General features: G+C 41.8%; 12 protein-coding genes across 12 annotated transcripts; 7 read left to right on the top strand and 5 right to left on the bottom strand.

The window, feature by feature from the left end:
- Window positions 1-1,639: 1,639 nt before the first annotated feature.
- VTP21DRAFT_5435 (uncharacterized protein) lies at window positions 1,640-2,689 on the top strand (the record flags this gene model as incomplete). Its single annotated transcript, XM_069395956.1, has 3 exons — window positions 1,640-2,326; window positions 2,389-2,477; window positions 2,539-2,689. 3 exons carry the CDS (start codon window positions 1,640-1,642, stop codon window positions 2,687-2,689), a joined length of 927 nt encoding a protein of 308 aa, XP_069248003.1.
- Window positions 2,690-3,265: 576 nt separating this feature from the next.
- On the bottom strand, window positions 3,266-7,626 carry VTP21DRAFT_5436 (uncharacterized protein; the record flags this gene model as incomplete). The annotated part of the gene is made up of 16 exons (XM_069395957.1): window positions 3,266-3,459; window positions 3,541-3,691; window positions 3,754-3,843; window positions 3,905-4,099; window positions 4,172-4,414; window positions 4,480-5,121; window positions 5,185-5,553; window positions 5,637-5,862; window positions 5,929-6,354; window positions 6,417-6,490; window positions 6,557-6,639; window positions 6,705-7,008; window positions 7,072-7,197; window positions 7,268-7,369; window positions 7,432-7,501; window positions 7,568-7,626. The coding sequence occupies 16 exons, from the start codon at window positions 7,624-7,626 to the stop codon at window positions 3,266-3,268; spliced, it is 3,354 nt and encodes a 1,117-aa protein (XP_069248004.1).
- Window positions 7,627-8,120: 494 nt separating this feature from the next.
- Window positions 8,121-9,357, bottom strand: VTP21DRAFT_5437 (uncharacterized protein; the record flags this gene model as incomplete). Its single annotated transcript, XM_069395958.1, has 5 exons — window positions 8,121-8,178; window positions 8,245-8,701; window positions 8,761-9,029; window positions 9,094-9,217; window positions 9,291-9,357. 5 exons carry the CDS (start codon window positions 9,355-9,357, stop codon window positions 8,121-8,123), a joined length of 975 nt encoding a protein of 324 aa, XP_069248005.1.
- Window positions 9,358-10,141: 784 nt separating this feature from the next.
- VTP21DRAFT_5438 (uncharacterized protein) lies at window positions 10,142-11,531 on the top strand (the record flags this gene model as incomplete). The annotated part of the gene is made up of 5 exons (XM_069395959.1): window positions 10,142-10,446; window positions 10,512-10,563; window positions 10,622-10,709; window positions 10,768-10,824; window positions 10,909-11,531. 5 exons carry the CDS (start codon window positions 10,142-10,144, stop codon window positions 11,529-11,531), a joined length of 1,125 nt encoding a protein of 374 aa, XP_069248006.1.
- A 339-nt stretch (window positions 11,532-11,870) lies between these two features.
- VTP21DRAFT_5439 (40S ribosomal protein uS13) lies at window positions 11,871-12,651 on the bottom strand (the record flags this gene model as incomplete). Its single annotated transcript, XM_069395960.1, has 4 exons — window positions 11,871-11,875; window positions 11,941-12,334; window positions 12,395-12,460; window positions 12,649-12,651. The coding sequence occupies 4 exons, from the start codon at window positions 12,649-12,651 to the stop codon at window positions 11,871-11,873; spliced, it is 468 nt and encodes a 155-aa protein (XP_069248007.1).
- A 519-nt stretch (window positions 12,652-13,170) lies between these two features.
- On the bottom strand, window positions 13,171-14,793 carry VTP21DRAFT_5440 (uncharacterized protein; the record flags this gene model as incomplete). The annotated part of the gene is made up of 3 exons (XM_069395962.1): window positions 13,171-13,299; window positions 13,368-13,573; window positions 13,638-14,793. The coding sequence occupies 3 exons, from the start codon at window positions 14,791-14,793 to the stop codon at window positions 13,171-13,173; spliced, it is 1,491 nt and encodes a 496-aa protein (XP_069248008.1).
- A 22-nt stretch (window positions 14,794-14,815) lies between these two features.
- On the bottom strand, window positions 14,816-15,335 carry VTP21DRAFT_5441 (uncharacterized protein; the record flags this gene model as incomplete). Its single annotated transcript, XM_069395963.1, has 2 exons — window positions 14,816-14,971; window positions 15,225-15,335. The coding sequence occupies 2 exons, from the start codon at window positions 15,333-15,335 to the stop codon at window positions 14,816-14,818; spliced, it is 267 nt and encodes an 88-aa protein (XP_069248009.1).
- Window positions 15,336-18,678: 3,343 nt separating this feature from the next.
- On the top strand, window positions 18,679-19,385 carry VTP21DRAFT_5442 (uncharacterized protein; the record flags this gene model as incomplete). The annotated part of the gene is made up of 3 exons (XM_069395964.1): window positions 18,679-19,045; window positions 19,100-19,231; window positions 19,363-19,385. 3 exons carry the CDS (start codon window positions 18,679-18,681, stop codon window positions 19,383-19,385), a joined length of 522 nt encoding a protein of 173 aa, XP_069248010.1.
- A 709-nt stretch (window positions 19,386-20,094) lies between these two features.
- Window positions 20,095-20,398, top strand: VTP21DRAFT_5443 (uncharacterized protein; the record flags this gene model as incomplete). Its single annotated transcript, XM_069395965.1, has 2 exons — window positions 20,095-20,144; window positions 20,221-20,398. 2 exons carry the CDS (start codon window positions 20,095-20,097, stop codon window positions 20,396-20,398), a joined length of 228 nt encoding a protein of 75 aa, XP_069248011.1.
- Window positions 20,399-20,503: 105 nt separating this feature from the next.
- On the top strand, window positions 20,504-22,586 carry VTP21DRAFT_5444 (uncharacterized protein; the record flags this gene model as incomplete). Its single annotated transcript, XM_069395966.1, has 5 exons — window positions 20,504-20,651; window positions 20,729-21,912; window positions 21,977-22,222; window positions 22,302-22,500; window positions 22,576-22,586. The coding sequence occupies 5 exons, from the start codon at window positions 20,504-20,506 to the stop codon at window positions 22,584-22,586; spliced, it is 1,788 nt and encodes a 595-aa protein (XP_069248012.1).
- Window positions 22,587-22,892: 306 nt separating this feature from the next.
- Window positions 22,893-24,209, top strand: VTP21DRAFT_5445 (uncharacterized protein; the record flags this gene model as incomplete). Its single annotated transcript, XM_069395967.1, has 1 exon — window positions 22,893-24,209. One exon carries the CDS (start codon window positions 22,893-22,895, stop codon window positions 24,207-24,209), a length of 1,317 nt encoding a protein of 438 aa, XP_069248013.1.
- A 163-nt stretch (window positions 24,210-24,372) lies between these two features.
- On the top strand, window positions 24,373-25,271 carry VTP21DRAFT_5446 (uncharacterized protein; the record flags this gene model as incomplete). The annotated part of the gene is made up of 2 exons (XM_069395968.1): window positions 24,373-24,535; window positions 24,601-25,271. 2 exons carry the CDS (start codon window positions 24,373-24,375, stop codon window positions 25,269-25,271), a joined length of 834 nt encoding a protein of 277 aa, XP_069248014.1.
- Window positions 25,272-26,022: the final 751 nt, after the last annotated feature.

Raw genomic sequence — 26,022 nt, forward strand, 5'->3', positions numbered from 1 at the left:
AACACAACGACTTATATGTCCAAGCGGAGGTTGTGTCCTCTGCATAATCACCCATTAGGATATAGTTTCCATTCTACTTTTTGCAAAAAGTAGCAGCTATTTTTAAGACTTGAGCGTGGCAAGCCCTCAGTAGGTGAGTAGTACTGTGCACTTTCTTTTGAGCCGGTTGTTTTTATTTCTTGGGCTTTTGTATTCGAAACGCTCGTTAGAGATTGTCGATTAGCACTGCTATAATTTTTCCTAGCACAAAACGGTGACAAGTTTGGGATTACGACATTCATCTTGGAGATCATTTTCCAAGATGAATCAGTGGTTCTTATCGCACATTGTACTATTTTGTCTTGGAAGTTTTTTCGATGTACTCTTACCAGCGCGAAACTCTCTAATTCTATATATGGTTGTGTTCGCCCCAGTGCTAACTGGGCCAAGGGCAACCTTGAGAGGATTCAAAAGCAATAGAGAAAAGCGTCCATTATTCAGATCGGGAAGCGCTTGGTAGTCTGAATCTGAATATCGCTGAGAGTTTGGGCCAATACGACCCAAAGGTTACATGCAGGATGAGCCACTTAATTGTCAACTCAGAATGATTCCTTCGCCACCCAAACATGTTGCTTGAAATCTTTCAAGTACTAATGAAGACAATTCGATATACCTCTGCCGTTCATGCAGGGTGATAGCAACAATAGCAACAATATTGGTGCCAAGACTGATTTTTCTTCGGCATTATCCTGTAATGGTTCACTTCATGCTGCGACTCTCAATAGGGTGATTGTTAGATGCCAGAACGTACAACAATCTATAGGCCTTAGATGCCTAACGACATATGAACTCGCGTCTGTCTCACTGAACTCTCGCCAACTGGTCTATCTCTTTTTAAAATTCTCAGTCGTGGCGATAAATAAACATTAAATGCAGTTTCAAGAATTTGACGGGTTTCTGGCCAAGTTCGAATTTCCAGAGCCATTCACAGAATAGCTCTTAAATTATTACGGCGACTTCATCTGTCATGCTCTACATGTGCCATTGACAATGGATGTTGGGAATGGAATTAAAATCCAGGAGGGTTTAGGCTATGCTGATGAAGGCAAAATCATCAGATTCAGATTTCTTGCAGTGCAAAGTAAGAGAAAATCCGTGGCATATCTCTTTTCTCCCCATCTCAGGTGCGTGAAACTACCTCAAAATAAGTCCTATCCAGCTTGGGGCAATGGCTTCTAGTGCAGTATATGAGGGGTTTTAAAGTAGTTAAGATCAGCTGAACTTTAAATTAAACCTGCCCTCAACGGTTCCTGTATGGATCTCTTGAAAAAACGAATAACGGGGAGAGATGCATTTAATAATTTATTCTTATTATATTAAGGGAAAAAGTGATTGCCTAGTCTTTAATTCTGAAAGGAATAAATTCAGCATTTTGAATCGTATGAATTTTCTCCATTTATTATTTCTTATTATTTATGTAAAATCGTCTGTTTTCCTCCCACACAACTCCTATAATTTTCCCTCCATCTTCCTTTTTCTCTCTCTTCCAATCATCGTCTTCTCCCGTTTCTTCCACTTCATTTTATCTATTCTCTATTGATTTTCTCCCGAATTTGTAAGCTTATTAAAAGGCTTAAATCGCGTTGTCACGCACAATCCCATGTCCTCCTCCAAAGAAGCAGATCGCGACCAACGACGCCTTCCTACTCTCGATGATGTCCTTTCAAAACGCAGCAATACTCCCGTATGTCTCTATAGCTATCGCCTCTTTCTGCAACATCGCCACCATACTGTAGAGAATCTTCTCTTTTATTTGCACGTCAAAGAACACGAGCAGCTGTATCGGCGCTTTCGTCGACAGCAAAAGCGCTCACGCGCATTCAGTACAAGCGATGCAAGCACACTTGTTACTTTGACCAGTGGCGGAAAAGAGACTGAAGTTGATAAAAGAGATAGCCGTCAGACAAACCAATCGGCTGATGGTGGAGATGTGATCACGCAGCAAGAGCTACTAGAGTCGGCTGAGCGAATATATCATCGATTTATTGTCCCTGGCTCTACTCAGGAGGTAAACCTTCCTCTCCCTGTGCGTCAACGCATTCAAAACGACATAGACATCAACAAGCGCAGCGACGCTGAGATATTTGCTCCAGCAAAAGAATTTGTTTTTGCCCAGATGGAGCAGCACAGTTTCCCTGAATTCCTCAAATCGCGGTCAAGACGAAATCTGACCGTGCTACATGGGATTTTACGGCTAGCCTTAGGGCTTTTCGCACTATTTTGCGGATTCGCAGTGGCCTTGAGTCTTATATTCTTGGACCGGATCCCGTGGTCAATGCGGTTATGGGTAGCTATTTTTCATTGATAGAATAAGGCAAAGGATTTGATATTGACATCTTCTTCATGTAGGGAATTATTCCAATATGGATAGGTGTATACAATATACTTGTAGGAGTAACGGAGCTTTGTCCGCTCATGGTGCTCATCGGAAACGTTAGGTGTGTTGGTTATATATATACATTCTAAAGCATATCTTTAACCCTTGTCTACTAATTCTAGCGAAATGGAGTTTTTCCGATTTGGAAAAATTAGAGAGGATAGCGTGCGTCGTCTGCTGATCCGACGCTCGCTGCTGATTCTAATTGCCTCGATTTTTATAACGGTTGTTCTGATGGTGGTTCTTTGTGTTGTGCCTGGGAAGCGTTTATGAGCAATCTATTCGAAGCTGCGAAATCGCGCTCAAATACGGACCTACTATTTGCTGAATCAGGACTGAATATTAGAGAGGACGAGGAGTCCAGATTGCGAAGCGGCTGAAAGGGGCTTGAATTCTGTGGTGCATTTAATAATGCACAGGCTAACACGCTGCCATCATCCCCTCTCCTACTTTATTCTATTAAGACTGCTGGAACCTCCTTAAAACGCTTAGCATTATATTTCGCTTATAATCCCTATGTTTGTTATTTCGCTTTATATATTTTATATATCTCGTTTCCTTCATCTCGAAAAATTGTTTGCTGGGCATCTCTAGTGTGATACCTTCTTATTCCTTCTTATTTTCCTCCATACATAGGAGTGCTCTAGAATATCTCTATAAAAGGATACTTAATTGCTCCCGAATCCCAAATAAAACAAGCAGCCCTATTAAAGACTGCAACTCCATAGTAGTGCTTTGTAAAGTATTAAATTTATTCAATGTTGGGAACTCCAACAAACATAGTATTCATCCCTTCTATTTATCATTACAGAGGTTAAATAGGCCTTTCAGATTCCCAGTCGATACGTTCTATGCTGCTTGCGCTTTTTTCTTTCCTGACATCTTTTTCTTTTTCTTCATTGTCTCGATATTGGGAGCGGATACCTTGCATTTGCCCATCATAGATGATATCAATTCCGTCTCCGGGATGCTCTTGATGAGATCACGCTCCTGATTATTCTCATCCGAGAGATTGAGGAACAAATGTATAGCGGTGTTGACAGCTTGAATAAAGATCAAGGGTGGATTTAGTAAGAACACCGTGCGATCCAACAAGGGAATAAATTAACGAATAGGATAGGTACCTTTGCCTTTCTTCATCGTGCCTGGAGTCAGCTTCACCTTATATTTGTATTTTTGCAGAGCGGAGTAAGGGGCACAAACCGGAACTGCGTATAGAAGTGTGTCATCTGGATGTGGAATTCCAGTGAGAGCGTCAAGGAATGACATATTCTCCTGTACAATGGTTTAACAAAAATATGAATATTAGAATTTTAAGCACGCAAGCTAAAGCTTACAGCATCCTCGGCCTCGAGAATCGGGATGTTTTCTTCCTTCATTATCCGGTGAATCTCTTGCCTATCCTGATCAGTATGAACATCGTCCAGCTATGCGTAGAACATTTGTTAAAGCAATCAAAAGCATCACTTAAATTAAAATTGATTGTACTTGTTCATCTGTATGGCTGGCTTTATACTCCGGCGCTTCTTCTACCGCCGTCTGTGATTTTTCCGTCTCTTTTTGCTTTCCTTCATTCCTTTTTCCATGCGGCTGCTGCTTTTGATTCTGCTTTTGTGCCATCTGCGCTTTTCGCTCTGCTTCTTTCTTAGCTTTTTTGCCTTTTGGTTGCGGCCCCTTCGAGGACTTAAGAAAAGGAACGATTAATATTTAAATAAATGAATGCGCCTTTTTCCTTTCTAAACAAGGCAAGCCTACCCCTAATAATTGCATCCTTATCTCTCTTTCTTCCTCGTCTTGGTCCGCATACTTTTCCTTCAGCTTTTTCAATTTCCCCTTCTTTCCACGTGCAACAGGCACCGGTGTTGCTTTGGACTTCTTTTCACTATCTGTTCCAGAATGCCCAGACAAAGACGAACTCGTACGCTCTTCTTCAACTGCAATTCCTAGCCGCTGTTTCTTTTGTTGACGACGTTCTTTGGCAGACATGTGTTTTTTCTTCTGGATATCAGAAAAAAAGACTTGTCACGATTCCTACTACAAACTAAATCCAATAATTCTCTTACCGAAGTTGAGTGCTTATCGTCCTGTTGAGGCTCTTCTTCCTCCTCTTCCAGATCATTTTGTCCGTATTCAGACAAGTTGTACTTGTCCCATGTCGATAACTCCACTTGGGTGTCAGGGAATGCGAATTCCTCGTCTTCGAAGGTATCATCCTTGGCTGAGGTTTGTGCAGTAGACTCCAACGACAGGTTTTGAAGTTGTCCAATTAGAGTTGGAGGGGTCTCCTTCTCTCCTTCCCCAATCTTACTTGTGTCTTCTTCTTTGGGTGCTATCAAATCCTCTGAATTTGCCTCTCCTTCTGCCTTATGTTCTCTCTCATCTTCAACCCTCATTTCTTCATCTTCACTCTTCTCCTCCGGCTCTATCTCCTGTTCCTGCTCTCCGTCCCTTACTCCAAATATATCTCTGTTTTGTGGTTCTCTTACTATTTTTTCGGGTCCTTCTCTTTCTTCGACTATTTCTTCATCACCTAAAGCAGCTAAAGTGCGTCGTTCTCCAATATGTCTAGCAATGCACGACTCATCCACACGGAACAGGAGTCCAAAGCCGTATACAAGCTGCACTGGTGGAAGGAAATTTTTCTTTCCACGGATCATGAAACTGCCAGTGGTAAGATACTCTCCGGTGGGTGCAGTTTTTGAAACCTGGGAATAATTACCAAATAAATTATGCCATTCCAACGAAAATAGAAATCAACAAGTTGTTACCTGATCATATGTAACCCAATATGCACTTGTAACGATTTTTGCTTCCCATGCTTTACTCTGGCATACACTCATTACACCGGCCTGGAACATCGTGCTGGGAGGAACCTCACCGCCTGAGGGATTCTTCACAATTACGCTTGCGGCACCATGCAGGTCAGCGTGTACATAGAGATCGCCCTTTCGGAAATATCTTTTCACAAGCTGCTCATTTTGCTGTGCATCACGCCCAGCAATCACAAGGTAATTTTCGCTCGAAATAAACCAGAGGAATTTCTCGAACCAGTAAGGTTTGCGAATTTTGTTAATTCGCACTGTTGTCCTTGTCTCCTTGATATCCTGGAGTACCTTACGTTGAGCGCTCTTTAAAGCCTATGCAAAGGATTGATCCATAGTTTAGTATGCAATCCTATTAAAAAAATATTGGATTTGAATTATCTCTATTTTAATCCCACCTTTTCAGAAGCCGCAAGTGTTTTCTCCTGCTTCACTGCCGACTGCTTCTTCTGTTCATAGAATCGTCTCGCATTAGCAAAGGCCGATAATCCGATATCGATGTCCACTTTCCACGCCTCAACCACTGGCTTTTGCTTTGATTTGGATTTTTCGGCGTCTTCAGTTTCAGAATCATCAAATAATTCGTCTTCATCTGCCTCGCTCTCCTCTTGAGCATCCTGATCACTAAAAAAAAAATTGTTAATAAGCACTATATTTCAAGCTTTATGTTGAATTGAACGGATGAATAACCTTAGTAATAAAGTGATCTGATTAGTTTCCAATTTTAACCCGGATATCATCAATGCAATCGGATTGCCATTTCTTCTCTCGTTTTCTACCAGGGCCTCCAGATCAAGCCAATCCATTCCGCTTGCAATAGCGTTCCGTAAAATTAAGATGGCTGCATCCACCATGGCAAGATTGGCCTCGATTAACTGAGCTCGGCGAACGTTACTAAGCTGTGCCCCTTCAAGTGCCTTGATACGTTCTTCGTGATCCCGACGAACAGCATCGAGTTTCTTTAGGGCAGCATCCTCTTGTTGTCTCTGCTTTAATTCCAATTTCTGACTCTCCAGGGCAGAGAAAAATTCATCAACTGCTTCATCAAAAGATGCAAATTCTTTAGTAGGCTTCCCACTATGTTGGAGTAGAGCAAATGGATGAAATTCGTCGTAGCTTTATAAAAAAAAAACCAGTGTCAATATTGGGCAAAATTAAGGAAAAAGAAGGATAATTACGTTGTAAACTCCTTGCTCTCGCCATCCTCTAACTCATTACTACGCTTTTCGTGTTTCTTCAAAATTATATAACCCTAATAGATTGGATGATTTCAGAGAAACCATTTATAATAATTCCAAAATCTCTGCAAAGCACTTGCCTTTTGTGTAGTTTTTCCGCAGTCCAGTATCATCCTGTCCGCTTCAAGAAATGCTTTCAACAAGGCTTCCATCTGAGGTGAATCTGTTGCAGCGAAGAACGTAAGTTTTACAAAACGAAATGAACATTTCGCATAAATATGTATATACCGGATGTGCTATCGATTTCAGTGGCTACCTTTGCTCCCGGATTAATATCCGCCATCAATAATACGTGCTCTACCATTGCCTGTCCATAGTCTAGACCAAAACTGAGGACTTTCTTCAGAGTGTCCTTGGGGCCTGCAGACGCAAGACAATTTTGCAATCTTCCCAGCGTTATGGGCTCAAACGTTCGTGCTACGGAACTTACATCGTATACCTCTCCCACCGCCATTCGAGTGGATTCATTAGGCTGAACCACTCGAAGAAGCGAGAGAATCACATAATTTTCATCCGTCAAAATAATGTTTCCCTAAATGAAAGAAAAGCTATTTAAAGAAGACACACAACAGAAGTGTACACATTCATATTATACCGCAGCATAAAATTCTGCAATGATATGGTATCCCTTGTTTTCTCCGCCAAATTCAAAATCCACGATACGATCCACACCAAGTTGCTGAATATTAGTTAACCTACGAGTTCTAATGTGTTTACGGAGCTGTAGTTGAGTATACCGCAATGTATTAGTGAAAAGAGTAAGGGGGGTGTGGTTAAGAATCAGCTTTTACTTTTGTGCAGAAGCCCGAGGGGATCTGATTCTTTTCTCGAGCAAATTGTGTAGAATGTAAACGGATTCCTGACTCGATCAGAACCAGCTCTTTGTGCTCGGGCTAGATAAAAGGAAATAATTTAATGGTAATTATCGTAATTATTGAATAAGATTCGAGCCCACTTTAGAAAATTTGAACAGATATGTTTTTGCGTTGATATCATATACATTTTGTAATCTTAGACCTATGATCCTACAACAAAATTAGAGATAAAGCTATTATTTAGAGCGCAATGAGAGAAATCTGGGACATGCGTACTTTTCTTTGAGACTAGCGACAGTAGCTCGAACGTCGATGGCACTAAATCGCTGCTTCATGGTAGTATTTTAGACAAACGAGTGTTGAATAGCCTTAGAGCGCGTATTGTGACTCGTGGTTTATGGATAATTTCCTGAATGGGAAATTCTGAAATGATTCAAAGAGGTTTATAACCGAAGATAAAAAGATTATAAATCAACCTAAAATGGAACGTTAGAGATACCCTAGGGTATCTGACTCGGCTCCTGCACATATACATATGAGATGAGAGTTTTTATGAAAAGCGCAGTTATTCATATATGACAAATTTTCTCGATGAATCAAGACCCCGCAATATGCCATATCGTCATTAACGACCTGGGTTCATGCAAAGTAGTTAAGAAGCGCTGTGTCCACTTCACAACAAATTTTCTAATCTTAGCAGTTATTAAAGCATTTTACGAATATCTATCAAGCACCCTTGCAAGGCTATAATAAATATTTATTATCAAATTTCAAAAACCTCCATATAAAATGCAAACAAAAAATGTGTAGACGGCTGCAGAAAATGCATTTAAGCATTAATCTTTTGCTTCAAAATATCCTTGAGCTTTTCAGCATCCTCGGCAAACCTAGTATATCAAGTAATATTCAAGTTAGCAACATGCAAAAACAAATCCTTTCATATCGGTACTGACTTGCGGATGCCTTCAGAGAGCTTAGTGGTAGCCATCTCGTCCTCATTGAGAGCCCAGCGGAATTGAGGCTCATTATTAAGATAAGCGACTTTAGCGATTTGAGCGCCAGCGCGTGCTTGCTCGACACTAAGCTTAGTCTCGATGGTATGGGTGTCTTTTTGGAGTTGCTCGAGCAATGCAGGGGAGATAGTGAGGAAATCACAACCGGCAAGCTCTTCAATCTCGCCTGTGTTGCGGAAAGACGCGCCCATAACAATGGTGTTGTATCCGTGTTGCTTGTAGTAGTTGTAAATCTTAGTCACGCTGAGCACACCAGGATCCTCGTGCGAGGCATAGTTCTTTCCGGTCTTGGCCTTGTAAAAGTCGAGGATTCTGCCCACGAATGGTGAAATTAGGGTAACACCAGCCTCAGCGCAGGCAACAGCCTGTGCAAAGGAGAAGAGAAGCGTAAGGTTGCCTAGAATAGAGTGTGTCAGATCGATATATTGAACAAAAATGAAAAAAAGATATTCGTACAGTGAATGTTGTGCTTGGCCTCGAGCTCGTGGGCAGCGCTGATTCCTTCATAAGTAGAGGCAATCTTGATCAAGATACGCTTGCGATCAATACCAGCCTCTTCGTAGAGGGCAATAAGGCGCTTAGCCTTAGCAATAGTGGCCTCCTTGTCAAAAGATAAACTTGCGTCAACTTCAGTGGAAACACGACCAGGAACGAGCTTCAGAATCTCGACACCAAAGTTGATGAGGAGCTTGTCCATGGCCCATTCGAGCTGCTCGTCAGGCGTACTGTTTTGAAAACCACGATATTTAATTATTATGATTAATTGAAAATTAAAACCTATTTCCTTACCTTCCCTTCGCCTTGCCATACGCAACAGCGTCGTCAATCAGCTTCGCATATTGAGGCTTCTGCGAAGCAGCAAGAATAAGCGAAGGGTTTGTGGTTGCATCTGTAGGCTTATATTGAGCAATGCCTGAGAGAGAAAATAACAACACGCTAAATTAGAATACTCCTAATTTTTCACAAAGAAACCTCGCGCTATTTACTCTCAAAGTCGCCAGTATCGGCAACGATGGTGGTAACTTTCTTAAGTTGCTCCAGTACAGAAGACATTATTGATGAATATATTTGAAGATTTTTGTTGGGTGAAAAGAACGGCTAAGAACAAAAATGTAGGGACCGAGAATCCGTTACAATTTTATATCTCGACCGATTATTATTCATCAGCCAGGAACACACGTGTTGACGTAGCAACGTGGGATTTCAGTGACTTAAGATGGCAATAACATGGAACCTCGAACGATTAAGTGGATTTATGCTTCCTAATCGATGCTTTCTCGTCTCAAGAACCAGCTCCCGCACTGTACCGATATCTAAAGGCGTAATCGATAGCATAAAGCCACCTTTACATGGCCTAAAGCAGACCGCTTGGTATGAAAACAACTGTTTGCCTTTTGAAAATGGCTCAGAAATACGTAGTTCTCTAGTAGTGTATCAGCACAGCAATTGGATTGTTCACAAGTTGAAATGGGAGGGTTCTTGGCCGGGTGGGATATATTGAATGGATACAGGTCTATTAGGTGGAATTGTAATGGTCTGATACGCTTTTATCAGATTGAGAATGCACTGCGGATTTTTCGCTGTGAGAGACGCCCCACTCAAGATACACAGGAATCTAGCACCACATTGACACAGAGGGTAATTGCATAAGACAAGCGTAACAATGAATACTGATTAAGTTTTAGATACATTTTTCCCATCTGAATATGCTAGGCAAAGCATACCGTTCACTGTAAGCTAGTGAATTTCATAGTGTTGAAAATCAAACTCAGCTAAAAACAAGAGCCACAAAGATTGACTACTGTGGTTTGGATATTTATGCCCCTATAATATACTCATGCCGCGATCAAAGGGACAAGCCCAACAAAAATTTATACGTAAATCATCGCCATCCTCTATTTCTTCCTCCTCTTCCTCCTCTTCTTCTTCCTCCTCTACCTCCCCCTCCTCCTCCCCATCTACTAGGCGTACATCACAAATAGGTTCTCGTCGTAAGCAAGTCGCTCGACTTTCACGGTATCAGCCATGGATAGTTGAATCCAAGCCAGATGCAGCTGAAAGAGAAATGGACAAGCGTTTTCAGGACTTGTCGCTCGTAAGCCGCCGTGGAGTGTTAGATCGACCGGTAAAGGGCGAAGACGAGTGAGATTAAACTAAATTTACGTACATGTTAATAGGTTTTAAAATTATAATTTTGTGCAATTTAGCCTTACAACTAGGGAAGCACAGGTTCTGCTCTATAAGCATTTGCAAAAAAAAGTGAGAGAGAGAATAAATGGATGCATACTTGATAAGAAAATGCTTATTGTAGCTATAGGTTAGGCGGCTTCAACGAGTTACTCCTGAAACAGGACAATTACCAAAGGAATTACAGGAGCAATGGGTTGCGGTTGTTTGTCTTTTTCGTAAGATTATTTGATTTATTTTCACCTTCTTCTTCCCTATACTAACGTCTTTTTTTAGGTAAGCTTAGAGAGGGCATAATGTCATCACATTCCAAGGATAAATTTGCCATCAAAGGTAGTGTTGCTATTTCAGTGCTTCGCTCATTTTCTTATTAGATAATAAGCAGAATATGTTTGAACTAATGAGTTTAACTTTTAGCATACGAGAAATCGGCGGAGGCATGCATACAGGCTAATGATTTTGGAGAACTACTGAAAAGCCTAAAGGTGCTAATTGAAGATCTATACCCGGCAGCCGCATTAGCAACCTCAAGCAATTCTGTTGATGAATCTCCCATAAAAACATGTCGCAATCGCCCTAATTTTCTCGCATATTATCTTCTTTACCATGCCTATTATCTTACTCCACCCGATCGCACCACTATCTATCGTATCTATTACTCTCACCCACTTTCTGTTCGCCAACATTCATCTGTAAAATTTGCAATGAGCGCATGCGCCCTTCACGACGACTGGGCAGCATGGTCACGTCTTCGAGCACAAGCTACCCCTATGCAACGCCGAATTCTGGATACGGGCCTACCTTGGTTACGTGGGAGATGGCTGCGTGTGATGACAAAGGCGTATTACTCTTTACCCTTGAGGATTGTAAAAGAGCGATTGGCATTCTCTACCGAAGAACCAATAGAACAAGGTGAAGCCCCAATGCAAACAGACGGAGAGGAAGCTTTGACGCGACTATTAAAGGAAACAGCTGGCATCTCGCCTGAGGAACAAGTGCAAGGGGGAATGGTATATTTTCGTAAACCAAGAAAAAGGTGATAGGAGTTACCTCTTTTATATTAACATCAATAAACATTGATTCAATTAATTGAATGGCAGTTGTAACAACAAATATCCTATCATAACATTGTAATATCTTTGGTGAAAAATACTAGGACAATGTTGAATGTGATACTTGTAGCGAGCAATAAGCGCGATTAGGCTACATGTCTTCATTCGAAAGATTTCCTGTAGGTGACTATTTAAACATAAAAGTTTTGGGAGGGATTCCATCAAAATGAATAAAAAAAGTTTTTGTTTTGTTTTATTATTTTTGATTTACATAAAGAAAATTGTAAGAAATAAGAACGTGTAGTATCTGCGGTAGTAGGAAGAGGTTTAGTCTAAATGATTGAAAAGAGGAAATTAGTCTATTTGTTATAAAGTAAAGAATTCAAATATAACTTACTCTTCTTCTTCGACACACCGACAGTGCGGCCACGGCGACCAGTCGTCTTGGTGTGCTGACCACGCACACGGAGACCCCAGTAGTGACGAAGACCACGGTGGGCGCGGATCTTCTTGAGCCTCTCAAGATCCTCACGAAGCTTGTTGTCAAGACCGTTCGAGAGCACCTGCGAATATTTGCCGTCGACAATATCCTTCTGTCTGTTGAGGAACCAGTTGGGGATCTTGTATTGGGTAGGATTCTGGATAATGGTGACGATGCGTTCCAATTCTTCGTTGGAAAGTTCACCAGCACGCTTGTTGAGGTCAACATCGGCCTTCTTGCAAACAAGGTTAGCATAGCGACGACCCACACCCTTGATTGCGGTCAAGGCAAACATGATCTTGACACGACCCTATAAAGAAACACTTAAAAAAATGGAACTAGAATCGAACCCATCATTAAGCCAACTTACATCCACGTTAGTGTTCAACAAACGAAGAATGTGCTGAAACTGGTTTTTTTCCGATACGACGAGCGACTATAGTAGTGGATGAGAAAAAAAAATAAAGGTTAGTGTTGTTCATCAGCAACAAGATCTCGATCCACTTCATGACTAGAAATCCATCTTTGGACCCATTTTCATGTATCTTTCATCCATCCGTCCATCCATCCATTATGGTGTTCATCATTCTTCTCATGCGCGAATCTTCATCTATGGATACTCACCATGATAGATATATATATTCGCTATTCAAAGTCGAAAAGGAAGGAACAAATAGAGGGGTAAAAAATCGGTATATCTTGCTTTCAGGGGATACTGCGGATATCTATCGGATAATGAATAAGCCTATTTAGTGGGGCCAAATTGACAGAAAAATGGTTTTTCGACTTTTTCGACCTAATCTAAGATCCATATAGAATCCAGTTGACATCTTATGAAATTAATCTCCAAAACCATAAAAGAATTCACCAGTAATTGGTTTAATATTGATATACAAGTAGAGCTGCATCTTGGTCAGTTTTAATAGTCATGAAATAAGCGTATTTAAATTAAACGAAATTGTTAAATCTTAATTTACTAAAACAAATCTAACTTTTCAACCATAATCACATTCTGATCAAAGATCAAAATAACGATGATAAATATTACAAAATAAAAAGGAAGGGTAAATAAACTAAATAGAATTATACATGCAGCATAAGAAAAGAGCAGATAACAACTAAGATTGAAATTTTCTTAATAAAGTTCTATGCGATTTCGGCCTTGTTCTTTTCTTTTAAAGATTCAGTAACATATCCATCCTTAAACTTGCCAGTACGCGGATTAAAGCCTTTGGAGAAGATTTCTTCCATTTCTTCAAGAGAGCGACCCTTCGTCTAAAATATAAAACAAAAAATTAATTAAATGTGGTCACATATTGAAAAAGTCGATATTATATAAATACCTCAGGGAACTGGAGATATACGTGGACTGTCATCAAGAAGTTGAAGGCACCAAAAAGTAGGTAAAGGCCATACTGGATGCGGACCATCAAGATGGGAACAACAAAGCTGAGCAACCAGTTGAAAAGCCAGTTCGAAGCGGTGCAGAGCGCAATAGCCTTGGCGCGAATACGAGTAGGGAAGATCTCGGCAGGATAAATCCAGCCAACTATTGGAATGAAGAATATAATGAGTAATGAGTTAGTAAATAATTCATAGAAATGGGAAAATACCTGGTCCCCAAGTGGAAGCGAAAGCAGCAACGAATAGGTATACCATTGAAATAACTGCTTTAGTAGCTGCTTCATTACCCTGCATATCCCAGATGGCTTGGCCTCCTTCAAAACCGGGTTTTCCAACCCCCCCCATCACTCCGCCGACAATGAAGAGGAATGTCGCCATCAAAGCGGATCCTGCCATAAGTGTGCCACGGCGACCCCAGCGGTCAACAAAGAGAATAGCAGGCACAGTCATGACCACGTTAACGATGTAATTAATCCCACTTGCAACAAGGTTCGCGTCAACCCCCTGAATCCCAGCATGTTGGAACAGATAAACGGCATAAAACATGATAATGTTCATACCAGTGAGCTGCTGCCACATCTGAAGTGACACACCAAGGAAAACACGCTTGAACATCCCATGTTTGAAAAGCTCGAGGTAAGACCGAACAGCAACTTCGTGATCGAATCGAATGGCCTCTTTGATTTTATTATATTCATTCTGCACATCAGGATGGTTTACGTCACCATCACCATGAATGGAGGCAAGGACTTTGAGCGCTTCTTCTTCACGATCCTGGTCCATTAGCCAGCGAGGCGAACGCGGGAAAAACCACATACCGACAAAAAGAATGAGAGCAGGAATACCTTGGACTCCATAAGGGATACGGAAGGCAGCTTCACCGTCAATTTTAGAACATCCATATTGGATCCAGAACGCAATACAGATACCCCAAGTGATGGCCCATTGCTGAATGGCGACCAGACGACCACGGATGTTGGGTGGAGCAAGCTCACTCTGATAGAGCGGAACCAGCATAGAAGTAAGGCCTACTGAAAGACCAGCGAGAACACGGCCAGCAATCAGCATGGCGACACCGTTTGACAACGCTTGAATGAGTGCTCCGACCATGAAAATGAAGGCAGCAATGATTATCGACATTTTACGACCAATCTTATCAGCAGGGTAGCCGGAAATGAGCGCACCAACCAAACATCCTGCAGAGAGAGAGCTGTTGATGCCGCCCTGAAGCACTTCATCCGGGGAATTGAAGAAGTTTTTGTACTGTGGAGTGAGAATGACACCCGAGTTACTTCCAATGTCAAATCCGAAAAGAAGACCGGCAATGGCCGCAAAGCCACCGATCACATAGATATTTTTAATCATGGCGTCGAGTATTTAAGCAGGATCAGGTATTAGAGGTAATGTGTATCAGGATTGTTTTGTAGTTAGGGCCAACGACCTCCTCAGGAGGATTACAGGAGTGTGCAAATAATAAAACAAAGGCGCGGCCGGGCAATATTGCACAAAGGAGAAGAAAAATTAAGCAAGCGTTACGAAAAGGCTGCCGGCTGTTTATATAAGTCGAAATCCATCGAGGAGGTCTCGGTCACTGGCCAGAACTTTGGCCGACAATCGACCCCCATTTCAGTTACAGTTCATGGGAGCGGGGTGGACCAGCTAATCACGGGCGTGTAACTGCTGGGGAAAAAGGCTTTGTGCCGGGTTGGCCTCGAAATCATTGGTACCCCCCACACTGCGCGGGGATGGAATTGATTTCACGCGACCCTCTTAGGTTTTGGAACTGCATGGCCAACCTCTTCCCACTGGCACCGAGGGCTTTGGTCCTTTGAAATTGCAGCCGCATTCCGACTCAGCTGCACTACCACGCGGCCTTTTTTTGGCCGCAGAGCGTGAACGGCGGGCATCTTTAGAACCTGCTTTTGCCCTCGTTTCCCCCCCAGACTCCTGGCCGCTCCCTACTTTTCCCGACCGCGCCCCCGACCTCCCGCCGCCAGCTCACAAAAGAGACTTTGACAGTCGAAAGGGCCCAGGAAGCAGTGGAGATAAGCTGGCCAGAACCCTAAAGCCTGGCCGTGCGATTAGAGTTATCTGCGATAAAGCCTCAATACTCTCCCTGGAAATTAAGGCCTTCTAGTCGGAGAAGTAGATCCTCAGAATGGATAAAAGGCTAAGCTTACTGTGTTCAAAACTCCAAACTTAGAATGCCCCTTCTACTAGCCCGAGAAATGACGTCCGAATCTAAGAGCCGCCGGCCCCCCCCCCCCATCTGACTTGTGAGCATCCAAGAAACATACTTCTTGCCGAATCTCCTTCTAAATACGCCATTTTTTCTGGATTTAGAATGGGCTCTCCCACACTGCTTAATGAAACTGTAGTTTGCACTCTGCCAGCTCATCCCCTTCCATCCTCGTTATCTTTGAGAATGGATCTTAAGGGCTATTTTTTCTTCTACAGCTACCATAACCTTCCAATTCATATCATGAAGAGCCTATTACATGAGCAAAATGCCCTTTAGGTAATAGAAAATAGGCACTACCCCCTCCTTCTCAATCTAAGTTGACCTTTGGGCAGCATATTAGACATTTAACTCCTGTCTTGTCCTCCTCGAGATAAGAGCACATCAATGAAAAAATCGTATGGATTGGCTCTCGCTCGTAGCGAGAGGATCACACACTAGAAATTTAGATATGAATTAATTCAGTGCATGAGAACATGGGCGCAAACTTAGATAATGATCAACACAACGCTTGTTCTCTGCTGACAGTCTTGGGGGAGCTCCATTTTCTCAACCCTGCTTACCCAACTGTCGCAAGAAAAAGTATTCTCTACACTCAAGCCGAAAACCCATCATAGCTCTGCACTGGTGCCATTCCATTCTTTGACAGAATTTTCGAAGTGTTCAAATGGCACAAAACGCTCGGAGAACGCCTAAAATGCCAATGACAAAATCTGAACTCCTCTTTCTCTTGTCTTCCATTCTAACCACGGCCGCAAAGCAACCCCCAAATAGTGGTGAGGCCATTCTATGGATAGTAACTTTGACAGGTTCTCCCGTGTGCTCGTTCTTACAATTTCGGCAAATTCCTCGGCCCTCCCCGCGGGTAAATAACCCTTATAGCGGGGTTTTCCGTCCTGTGAGCTCACTTGATGAATTGGTTGCGGGGCTGATGTCTGCAAGATGAACTCCCATAAAATTTATGCTGAAAATTTCTTAGGCTCAAAGCTTAGCACAATCGCTTGAGGGTGAAGAGTGCTGATTACAAAATTTGGAACAATTTAATAATTTCTGGCCAGCTCCGACCCCCAAAATTTCCCCCAATGGTGTATCAAACCTCCATATATATATATTGTATTTAGCACCGATAGATCTATCGCCCAATTATCTTTTTGTGCTTGTATTAAAAGTCTCCACAGAAACCCATCGATTTCTTGCTATCCACGAAGTAACAAAGGTCACGTTTTCCTCTACTATACTACTTCCCCTTTTCTGTCGATGAAATGCACATATTTAGTTAGCAATACACTCACACACCACTAAATCAACGTTAAAAGGAAACTTGTCACTTGAATACTATATGTCCCACGATCCTTTCAGATATGCACATCAGTTTTGGCGCCTATAGAGCATATAGAATGGGGTATTGTTGGAACAAGAGCCCCTCCTCTAGTAGGTTTGATCCCTCAGTATATCAGGATAGCATCAATATATATAGTTAGTGGATGCACCTAACGATCCATCCGCTAATTAAATACATTTCAGGAAGCGAAATGTCCTCTCAGGTTACTAGTAAAATTGCAGAACTTACGGGTTCACCTTCTACTAAATAAGACATTCCTAGGGTGTCCAAAAAATAAACAATCCAAGAGGATACATACTAAATGCATACTAAAATTTGTATGGCTGTCGAGTGATACACAAAGATAGAGAATTAGAATCAAAAAATACGATATTTGCATCCTCCATCTGTGTTTAAAGTAGGACGGCAATATCTCCAATAAGATATTACTTTATCAAGCAGAAATAATGGCTCTTCTTTGTAAAGACCCTTTTTTCAGAAGACTAGCCTCTTAATTTCGAATTAATACATCCACTTTATAGACGCCTGAAAATCATCCACTCTATGCGGTAGGAGTGAATTTTGTTAGGAGTGTGGATAATCCGTTCCCTTTTTTTTATATTATCGGAAATGAATCTGAATCTCATAGTACATTATCTTATATTAGTTTAATTCGGACAGCTTGGATTTCTATGAAGAATAGAAAGACAAAACCAAAAAGAACTCATAGTAGCTCAATATAATTTTTATCTTTGATAAACCATGATTCGGCAAGGTAAAACGCTCGTTGTAAACTATGGAAATCGAATGTTCAAAAATAAAATAAAAGGTTGATGATCCTAGCCTAAATATACTTCCAAACTTCACCCAAATAGCGTGCAACTCTGATGAGGGTATATATTACATGAAATCTAAACTAGTCTAAGTTCGGAAGGCGAATTATATTTAATAAATTACCATTGAAATCTTAGCTTGGCTAAACGCGAGTGTTACTAACTTTATTATTTTCGAGTTTACAACAGGCTAGTGTAATTTTACTAGTAAACTTGATAAATTCCGTTTAACTCGTCACACTACTATCAAATCCCGATTAAAAAGCCTTTTATTAGTGCCTATGGAGAATGCAGTCAACTTATGTACACTTTAGGCTGCAGAGTTACATAGAATTTAAAACAAAGAGGGTTGTTTGTCTCACACAATGTAATAAACCACAGCCTAAACGAAATCAACCTTGAAGAGAAGAAGCAATAATTAAGTTCATTCAAACAGTAGGCTGTGTCAGTCTCAATTCCAACATCATATGATGGATCTGGCCATGGGTGCATAAAAACAAGAATGCATAAGTCGAACCGTTAGATTTTGATATATCTATATCAAACACAACTATATGCTTTGCGAGCAATGGACTTTTGTCCTCAATGATTCAATTCTCAGAAGATTTGTGTCTGTTTTCTTTGTGATCCAACCTTGGACGGAAAACTATCATCTCCTATTATCGCTTGTGCTTTTGTGGCTGTACCCAGTTACAGTGTAAAGCTGAGCGCATTTGTGGCGGTGTTTTTCTTTCAGCGAATAAGCTGCGAGGCGATGGATGGCATAAACAGAATAAATAAGGGTGCTCGTTGCAAATCTTCCTGTTTTTCTTTATTCCTGTCTCTCTCATTTATTTTACGTGAATACCTTCATAATAATGGAAAAGAATACCCGCACCGACAATATCAGCGCTGGTGGATTTACCTATCCGCCACCGCCACCGCCTCCTCCCGCCCCCTCACATTCTACTTCACCACAGTTCCAGAGTGATTCCACCTCCAATCCATACCATCAGCCATCGTCTCAGTATCAACAAGAATTCAATTATCCTCCACCACCTCGTGATGAGAAAGGAAACATTTACCAAGGCAATACTCCCTACTATCAGCCAGCACCTCAACAGCAAGTAGTATATGCGGATACTACTGTAAGAGTAGATAACAACATTCCACTCATATTGTTTATTGCCGGTTTTTGCTTTCCTATCCTCTGGCTGGTGGGTAGCTGCTATCTAAGAACTCCTGGTACCTACGATTGTTTTGTAAATGGCTTCAATTTATTAACTTTTCTATTTGTAGACCCAAAACAGCGTATCTGGGCAAAACTTTCCCTTGTCTGCTTCATCCTCACCCTAATTGGGGTGATTGTAGCCGTGGTTCTTTATATCAAAGCGCTAAACACTGTGCAATGCATTTATTCAAGTTATTCAAGTAAATCCTTCGGACATTGTTGATTATTTATAAATTAGTACATATTATCACCCGTTTTCCCCCCTTTTCAGTGTCTCTTAATATACTCTACCTATAATTTAACCCATCTATTCATTTCTATGCTCCATTAGTTGAGAACACTCAAAAGATTTGAATTTTGGGTGAGTCATTCATTAAAATATCGAGTATATACAATGCAAACCGCAATTTATAAATTGGGTAAACTAATCATCTCCTTTAACACATATTTTGCATAGTGTGATCACATCTGAAAATAAACTCTTGTGATAAACATGGGGTCTCTACAATTGCGTAGAATCTCTCCTAGAAATATGCCAAAATATTTCGAGGGAATTATAAGTACAGTGCGAGACTCAAGGAGTTTAGACCATCTGGTTTCAAATATCTGTCTGTCAATTTAATTTTCTAGCCGAGCATGGTTGAAATTTACTGAGCTCCGTTTGGAAAGATGCTCTACGTCATTTTACCCAATATGCCTTGTATTATTTTGATAAGCACGATCTATCGAAATCTTTTGGATATTAGAACAATGCCTAGTTTTGGAGCTAATTATTGCTCCATCACCTCGTTGTATACCAACAATATTTTTCGTCTATTGCCTCTCACACTACTATTCAACAGAAGCAGTCGCTTGTTACTCTCGGAATGCGTACTTTACAAATTTGCGGGCAGTCCAATAGACTTTGAACACACTTCATAAAAATAAAGCATATTGGGCTCATCGGTATATTTTCCTCGAAAGTGCAACCGCTTACGATTGTTTCTCGTCTCAGATCGAGAGTTAAATCGATCGGGCAAGATTCTGGCTGCTATGGGTTGTATTTTAAAGGAGATCATTTGGGATGCATTTACCCCTGCCCAAGATCGCATCCCACAGTAGTAAGTATGGGATGTGAGTGCAGCTTTTGCCTATCGGTTTCAATGCAATAGGGCGTCTACATCCCTGAGGCGTGTGTTAGAGATAATAGGGGCTTGATGGATTCGCATCAGGCTTACGTCGCCGCTTATCCTTGGGAACAACAGCGGCTAGGGCGGCTCTATCAGCCCGCACTTGAAGATAATTCGCTCGTCCTTGAATTCTGTCATCAAACCAAGAAAACTCGGAAAGCGGGGTTCGAATTTCAGACGGAGAATATAATTTGCTAAATAAAAACTGGCTTGCATCCTTTTCAAGGCAAAGTTAAGACCCAACCTTTCTCTTCATCATATTTTTTTGGTCATTAGTGCCGCAACCCTTCGCATCTAGCATTAATGTCACCGCCAAATTTCGGTTTCATACGTAAATATTTTTCGAGAAATGGCAGGACGGTTCACATTGATCCTGCTGTCGATTCGGAAAAATCGCATGATCCGATGAGAACTTGGAAGCAGAAACTGGACATCTGGCTGATTAACGAAGGTGGCGTATACTTGCCAATTTCCCTCGATTATCGCACGGAATCCGTGTTAACTATTGTTCTCTATGCGTTTCCCTAGGCTACTCAAAGATATTTGTTGGCGTTTGGATAATCTCGCAAATTCTGCTCTTCGTCTACGGATTTATCCAAGCATATTTCTCCGACAATTACCGCACTGCTCAGCGCGTTGCCGGCGTCACTTATGGCATTGCTCGTGGAGCTGCCATGTGTTTGCACGTTGATTCGGGCATCGTGCTATTTCCCATGTGCCGTAATCTGCTCTCTTGGTTCCGTTCATCGAATCTAAATAAGGTGGTTCAATTCGATAAACACATTGCATTCCATAAGCTAGTAGGATGGTCTATCTTCTTTTTCGGCCTCCTCCATACGATTTGCCACTACGTCAATTTTGTCAGACTTGCCCGAACCAGCCCCAATGTCGTATCTCAGTTCTTTTACTATATGTTTGGTCACGGAGTGGGCTGGAGCGGCCACGTTCTTATTATTGTCATTCTTATTATGGGCGCAACTTCGGTTCCGAGCGTTCGCCGCAGTAATTTCGAGCGATTTTGGTACACCCACCATCTCTTCGTCATCTATTTCATTGTCTTCTCCTTCCACGGCGCCTTCTGCCTTGTCGCTAATGACCGCCCGCCCCTCTGCGTTAATATAGCATCCTTTTGGAAGTATTGGATCGCATCAGGAGTAATCTATACTTTCGAGCGGGTGATCCGTGAGTATCGTGCCTTTTTCCGCCGCTCCCACGTTTCCAAAATCGTCTTGCATCCATCGAAAGTTGTGGAGATCCAGATTAAGAAAGAGAACACGTTCTCCAATGTTAAAGCAGGTCAATACGTGTTTATTTGTTGTCCCGAGGTGTCCATCTGGCAATGGCATCCCTTTACTCTTACCAGCGCCCCCGAAGAAGACTATATATCCGTGCACGTGCGCGTTGTGGGTGACTTCACGAGAAATCTTGCGCGCGCATTGGGCTGTGGTGATGGCGACCGTGTAGAAGATGCTAACAACCAAAATGGTCGCCAGGAAGTAACCAAAGTCTTGCCCCGTATTATGGTCGACGGGCCATTCGGAACCTCAAGTGAAGATGTCTTCAACTTCGAAGTAGCTATGTTGGTGGGGGCTGGCATTGGGGTCACCCCTTTCGCCTCCATCCTCAAAAGTATTTGGTACCGTCTCAATTACCCAACCAAGAGTACCAAGCTGCGCAAGGTTTACTTCATATGGATATGTCGCGAATATGCGGTGAGCCTAGCCTTGCCCCCTTTTACACCCCCATAGACTGATTGGTTTTTTTTACTTTGACAAGGCTTTTGAATGGTTCCAGTCGTTGCTTAAGCAACTTGAACAAGAAGACATCAAACAGTTCATCTCCATCCGCACCTATCTCACAGGCAAATTGCGACACTCTTATGTGCGCAATATTCTACTCAACTCCGAACCTACCCTCGCGGAGCCAGATCCAATTACGGGGTTGCAGTCGCCTACCTACTATGGGCGCCCGAATTTCCAAGCCATTTTCGAGGAAACCGCAAGTGCACATCCCGATACTGATGTAAGTGAAGAAAATAAGCCTGCAATTCATTTCGGTTCAAGTCGTATTTATAAGCAATGAATCGCTACTTTCGATTTAGATTGGTGTGTTCTTTTGCGGGCCAGAGATTATTGCCAAGAATCTGGCGGACATATGCCGCAGGGATTGGAGTTGCGTCACTACTAGTGCGAATCCTCCTCAATCCCGCCACCGGGCATCTGCCTGGCGCAAGACAATGGTCGAGGCGTTGGCTCCAAAACCCCAGACAATAACTGGCGTGAAATTCTTCTTCCACCAAGGTAAGATTCTTCTCAATGTAATTAATTGACTGCCTAAAAACTAACCACACCATGCTCTTCATTCTCTTTTTATAGAGCATTTTTAATCATTTTGCCCGTTCACCCGTTATCAAATATTGTACCTATGCATTGCTATTTAATCTTCTTGTTACTCGATCTGCAGGCAGACTTAGTTTATTTTTGAGACTTTTTGAAATAAAATAAAGTTTTCGATTTACTTATAAAGAAAAATGAGGCTGGACAGGTCTTTATGGAAGGGTAAGTCCTAGCCACCGGGTAATCAAGATTCGCTCAAAGGGAGAGGAAACAATTTAAGGCGCCCTCTTGTGTGTCTGGACAACTTCTTCCTAGCCGCGATGATATTTTCTAATTTGCGCCCATTTGCATTGGTCATGCTCCTCATGCTTTTCCTCATTGGAATGATAGGTGAGGAATGCGCACGATCAATACACAGCGGCAAGATTAATACTTGGATAGAAGGAATTGTTCCTAGCCGTAATATTCATGTGCATCCCTTTTTAATGCGTCGCGTTGTACCTCGCCAAGAGCCTAATATGGATCAACAGAAGGGCCCAGCTTCGGACCAGCGTGAGCTTCAACAAGCTCCGGATAATGACCGACCAACGAAGCAGGAGGATACTTCCCCGGTCAAGAAGAGCGAGGAGACCACACAGAATAACGGACAATCAGGAAAAGAAAGCGAAACAAGGAATGCAAAGCAGGAAGACAGTCCCCCCGTGAAGGAGAGCGACGTATCTACTCCTAAAACTGACCGATCCGGAAAAGAAAACGATTCCGCAACGTCAAAGACAACTCAAGATAGCAGTCCAAAAGAGAGCAATAAGCCTTCTGGTAATGATGACCGAGCAGAAAGCGGAAAGGCATCTGTTAGTAATAACTTGCCCACCGATACGGAGCAATCAGGAAACGGCAATTCACCTGAGAACACAGGCGGCCAACATTTGCCTATTCCTACGAAGACATCGGATACTGGTGATTCCCAAGTAGCCACGCCCACCGCAAACAACGACCAGGGGAAATCCGGGGGACCGAGTATAACAGGTGAAGATTCAACGAAACCCTCTGGTAACACCTCAAGTGATTTGGAAAGCCAAAACACAGGTTCAGTGGCCCCAAGTGATGGAAGCTCGTCTTCTTACGTTAGCGCTTCAATAGCTACTCCGGTTACTTCGATCGCAACTGCCGATAGCTCATCCGTTTCCCACGTCTCGGCTTCATTAGCAGTGACTTTACCAGTCTCCTCTTCTTCAAATAGTATATTCGGAAATTGGGATCATGGTTCAAGTACATCGAGCTCATTACATACACCTGAACCATTGCCAAATAATCCTACCATCACCACGATACCATCATCATTTACCGTTACTTTGACACCAATCCCGGTTACCACCACCCTGACACCTTCTCCAGCCACTGTAACTCAGTTGCTTACACCTGAAAACCCTGCGATTGCAACAAAAATGGTGACAGAGGTCAATGTTGAACACCTTCCACAGAAGCAGTCATCTACGGGAGTTGAGGTAACTCTAGTTACTGTGACAGCCCCTGATGGATCTATAGTTACTATTGTTGCGTCCCGTCCTGCGATATTGCAAATCCCTACTCTACTCAGTGGGACATTCTCTCTTCAGCCAATATTCCCTAGCATCATATTCATTATATCGATGCTAGCGATATTTTTCCGATAAAACGGAACAAATGCCGAACATTCATACATCGATCGATTTATACATTTATTCATCTATACAGATGCTCATACAAGTTTCTAAATATCGCATACGACGGTAATTAGAGCTCAATTTCATAAAAATACCCAAATATGAAAATAAAAATTTAATAGGATCTATAGCCATGAATTTCATCCACCCATGCCAGGAACTAGTTAGTCTGGTAGCTGAATTTGAGTTCGTTAGCGATGTTGATGAGGAGATGTTCATTTTATACACCGACGATCCGTCACAATGGAACCGAAATCGTTCTGTCGATCAACACAAAAACGTCCTCGAAATCCAAAGTATTGATATTATTGTTACTGAGCCAAGAGTAGACATAGAGCTAAAGTAATCTTTCTATCGTTAGTTGACTCACATAGGCTTGAAATTACCCAAAACGTTAGCGTACATCGCTCCAGCAGGGAGGTCTGTACCGGCACGGTAGTGTGGGATTCTTCTGTATGCCTGGCCCAGTTTATTTGTTCCAATAAGACACAACTTGGATTCGATCCTAAAACTACAAGAGCACTCGAATTAGGATGTGGGTGCGGTGTACTTGGCACAGTAATTGCTCCACTTGTCCGTCATATTACAATGACAGATGTTTTTGACGTCCTTAGATACACTACTTTGAAAAATTTACGGCGCAGCCTGCCAGAGTCCTGGATATCTCTAGGTGAAGAGAACAAAACGCTTGAGGAGGAAGCTCGCGTACAAGTGCAGGAGCTGATATGGGGAGAGCCACTAGGAGAGGATCTGTTTGCACGTCCTTATAATTTTATTTTTGCTTCTGATGTGATTTACAACGAGAGTATCGTTGCAGCTTTTGTGTCGACACTATACACATTGCTTGCAAATGGCGAGAGAAATAGCGTGGGTGTACTAGCACAGGAGCTGCGTTCGGACACTGTACATTACGAGCTTCTGATTCAGTTAAGAAAACATAATCTTGCTGCCGCACGTGTTCCTCAAAAGAAACTCCCTCCTCTATTTCAGCATGGTTTTGTAATATATTTCATTTGGGTTTCAACACCCTAGCATATATTTACATAAAAATCAATGATGATATTATCATTTAGAAACTTTCGGAAGCTCCTTTCGAAACACTTTGCTTTTTATTGCTAATTGTTTATTATAGCCAGTAAAGAATATAATTGCATAGGTTGTCAAATATTAGTTTAGATTCAAAAATGAGACTTTTGGAATTGTTTCATAATACAATATCTTCAATTATTTTTTGAGTTGTATGCAAAGTTATATCCTAGGAAACTTATAAATAAATAACAAATAAACCTAAGTGTCATAATTAGGTTCCATATTTCAGTGAAAATGGCTTAAGCGACTTCAATAGTGTTGTTTCTTTGAACACCTTTTTAAAATTAATTTTTGGATGCTGGCGATATAGTCTAACGCTATAAAAGGCGTAAATACCTTAGAAAAAATGAGTAGCAGAGCGATCAGGTAGCGTTTTGTGCTGTGAGAGATGGTAGTTATACTTATATTGTGAGTTACAGTATCCATATTTTGGTGTAGCAGTATTGTTTATGTCTGTCCATAGAAAGCGTGGTAAGCTGTGAGGAAGAGTGTTAACATTTATTTTGAACCCAAGTTTTAAAATATTACACTTGATAAAGTCGTTTCGGTGTTATTGATTGAATTTCTTTTAATTATACCTATTTGGTTATTATTCAGTTTGTTGAGGGGAGTTTTACTGCAACGCGCAGATTTGACTATACCCATCCATCATATTCTCGCGCTCCCAGTGTCCTAATATTTGACCACCTGGATC

This window comes from Calcarisporiella thermophila (genome assembly GCF_041956535.1).
Source record: "Calcarisporiella thermophila strain CBS 279.70 unplaced genomic scaffold VTP21scaffold_22, whole genome shotgun sequence".
NCBI lineage: Eukaryota > Fungi > Calcarisporiellomycota > Calcarisporiellomycetes > Calcarisporiellales > Calcarisporiellaceae > Calcarisporiella > Calcarisporiella thermophila.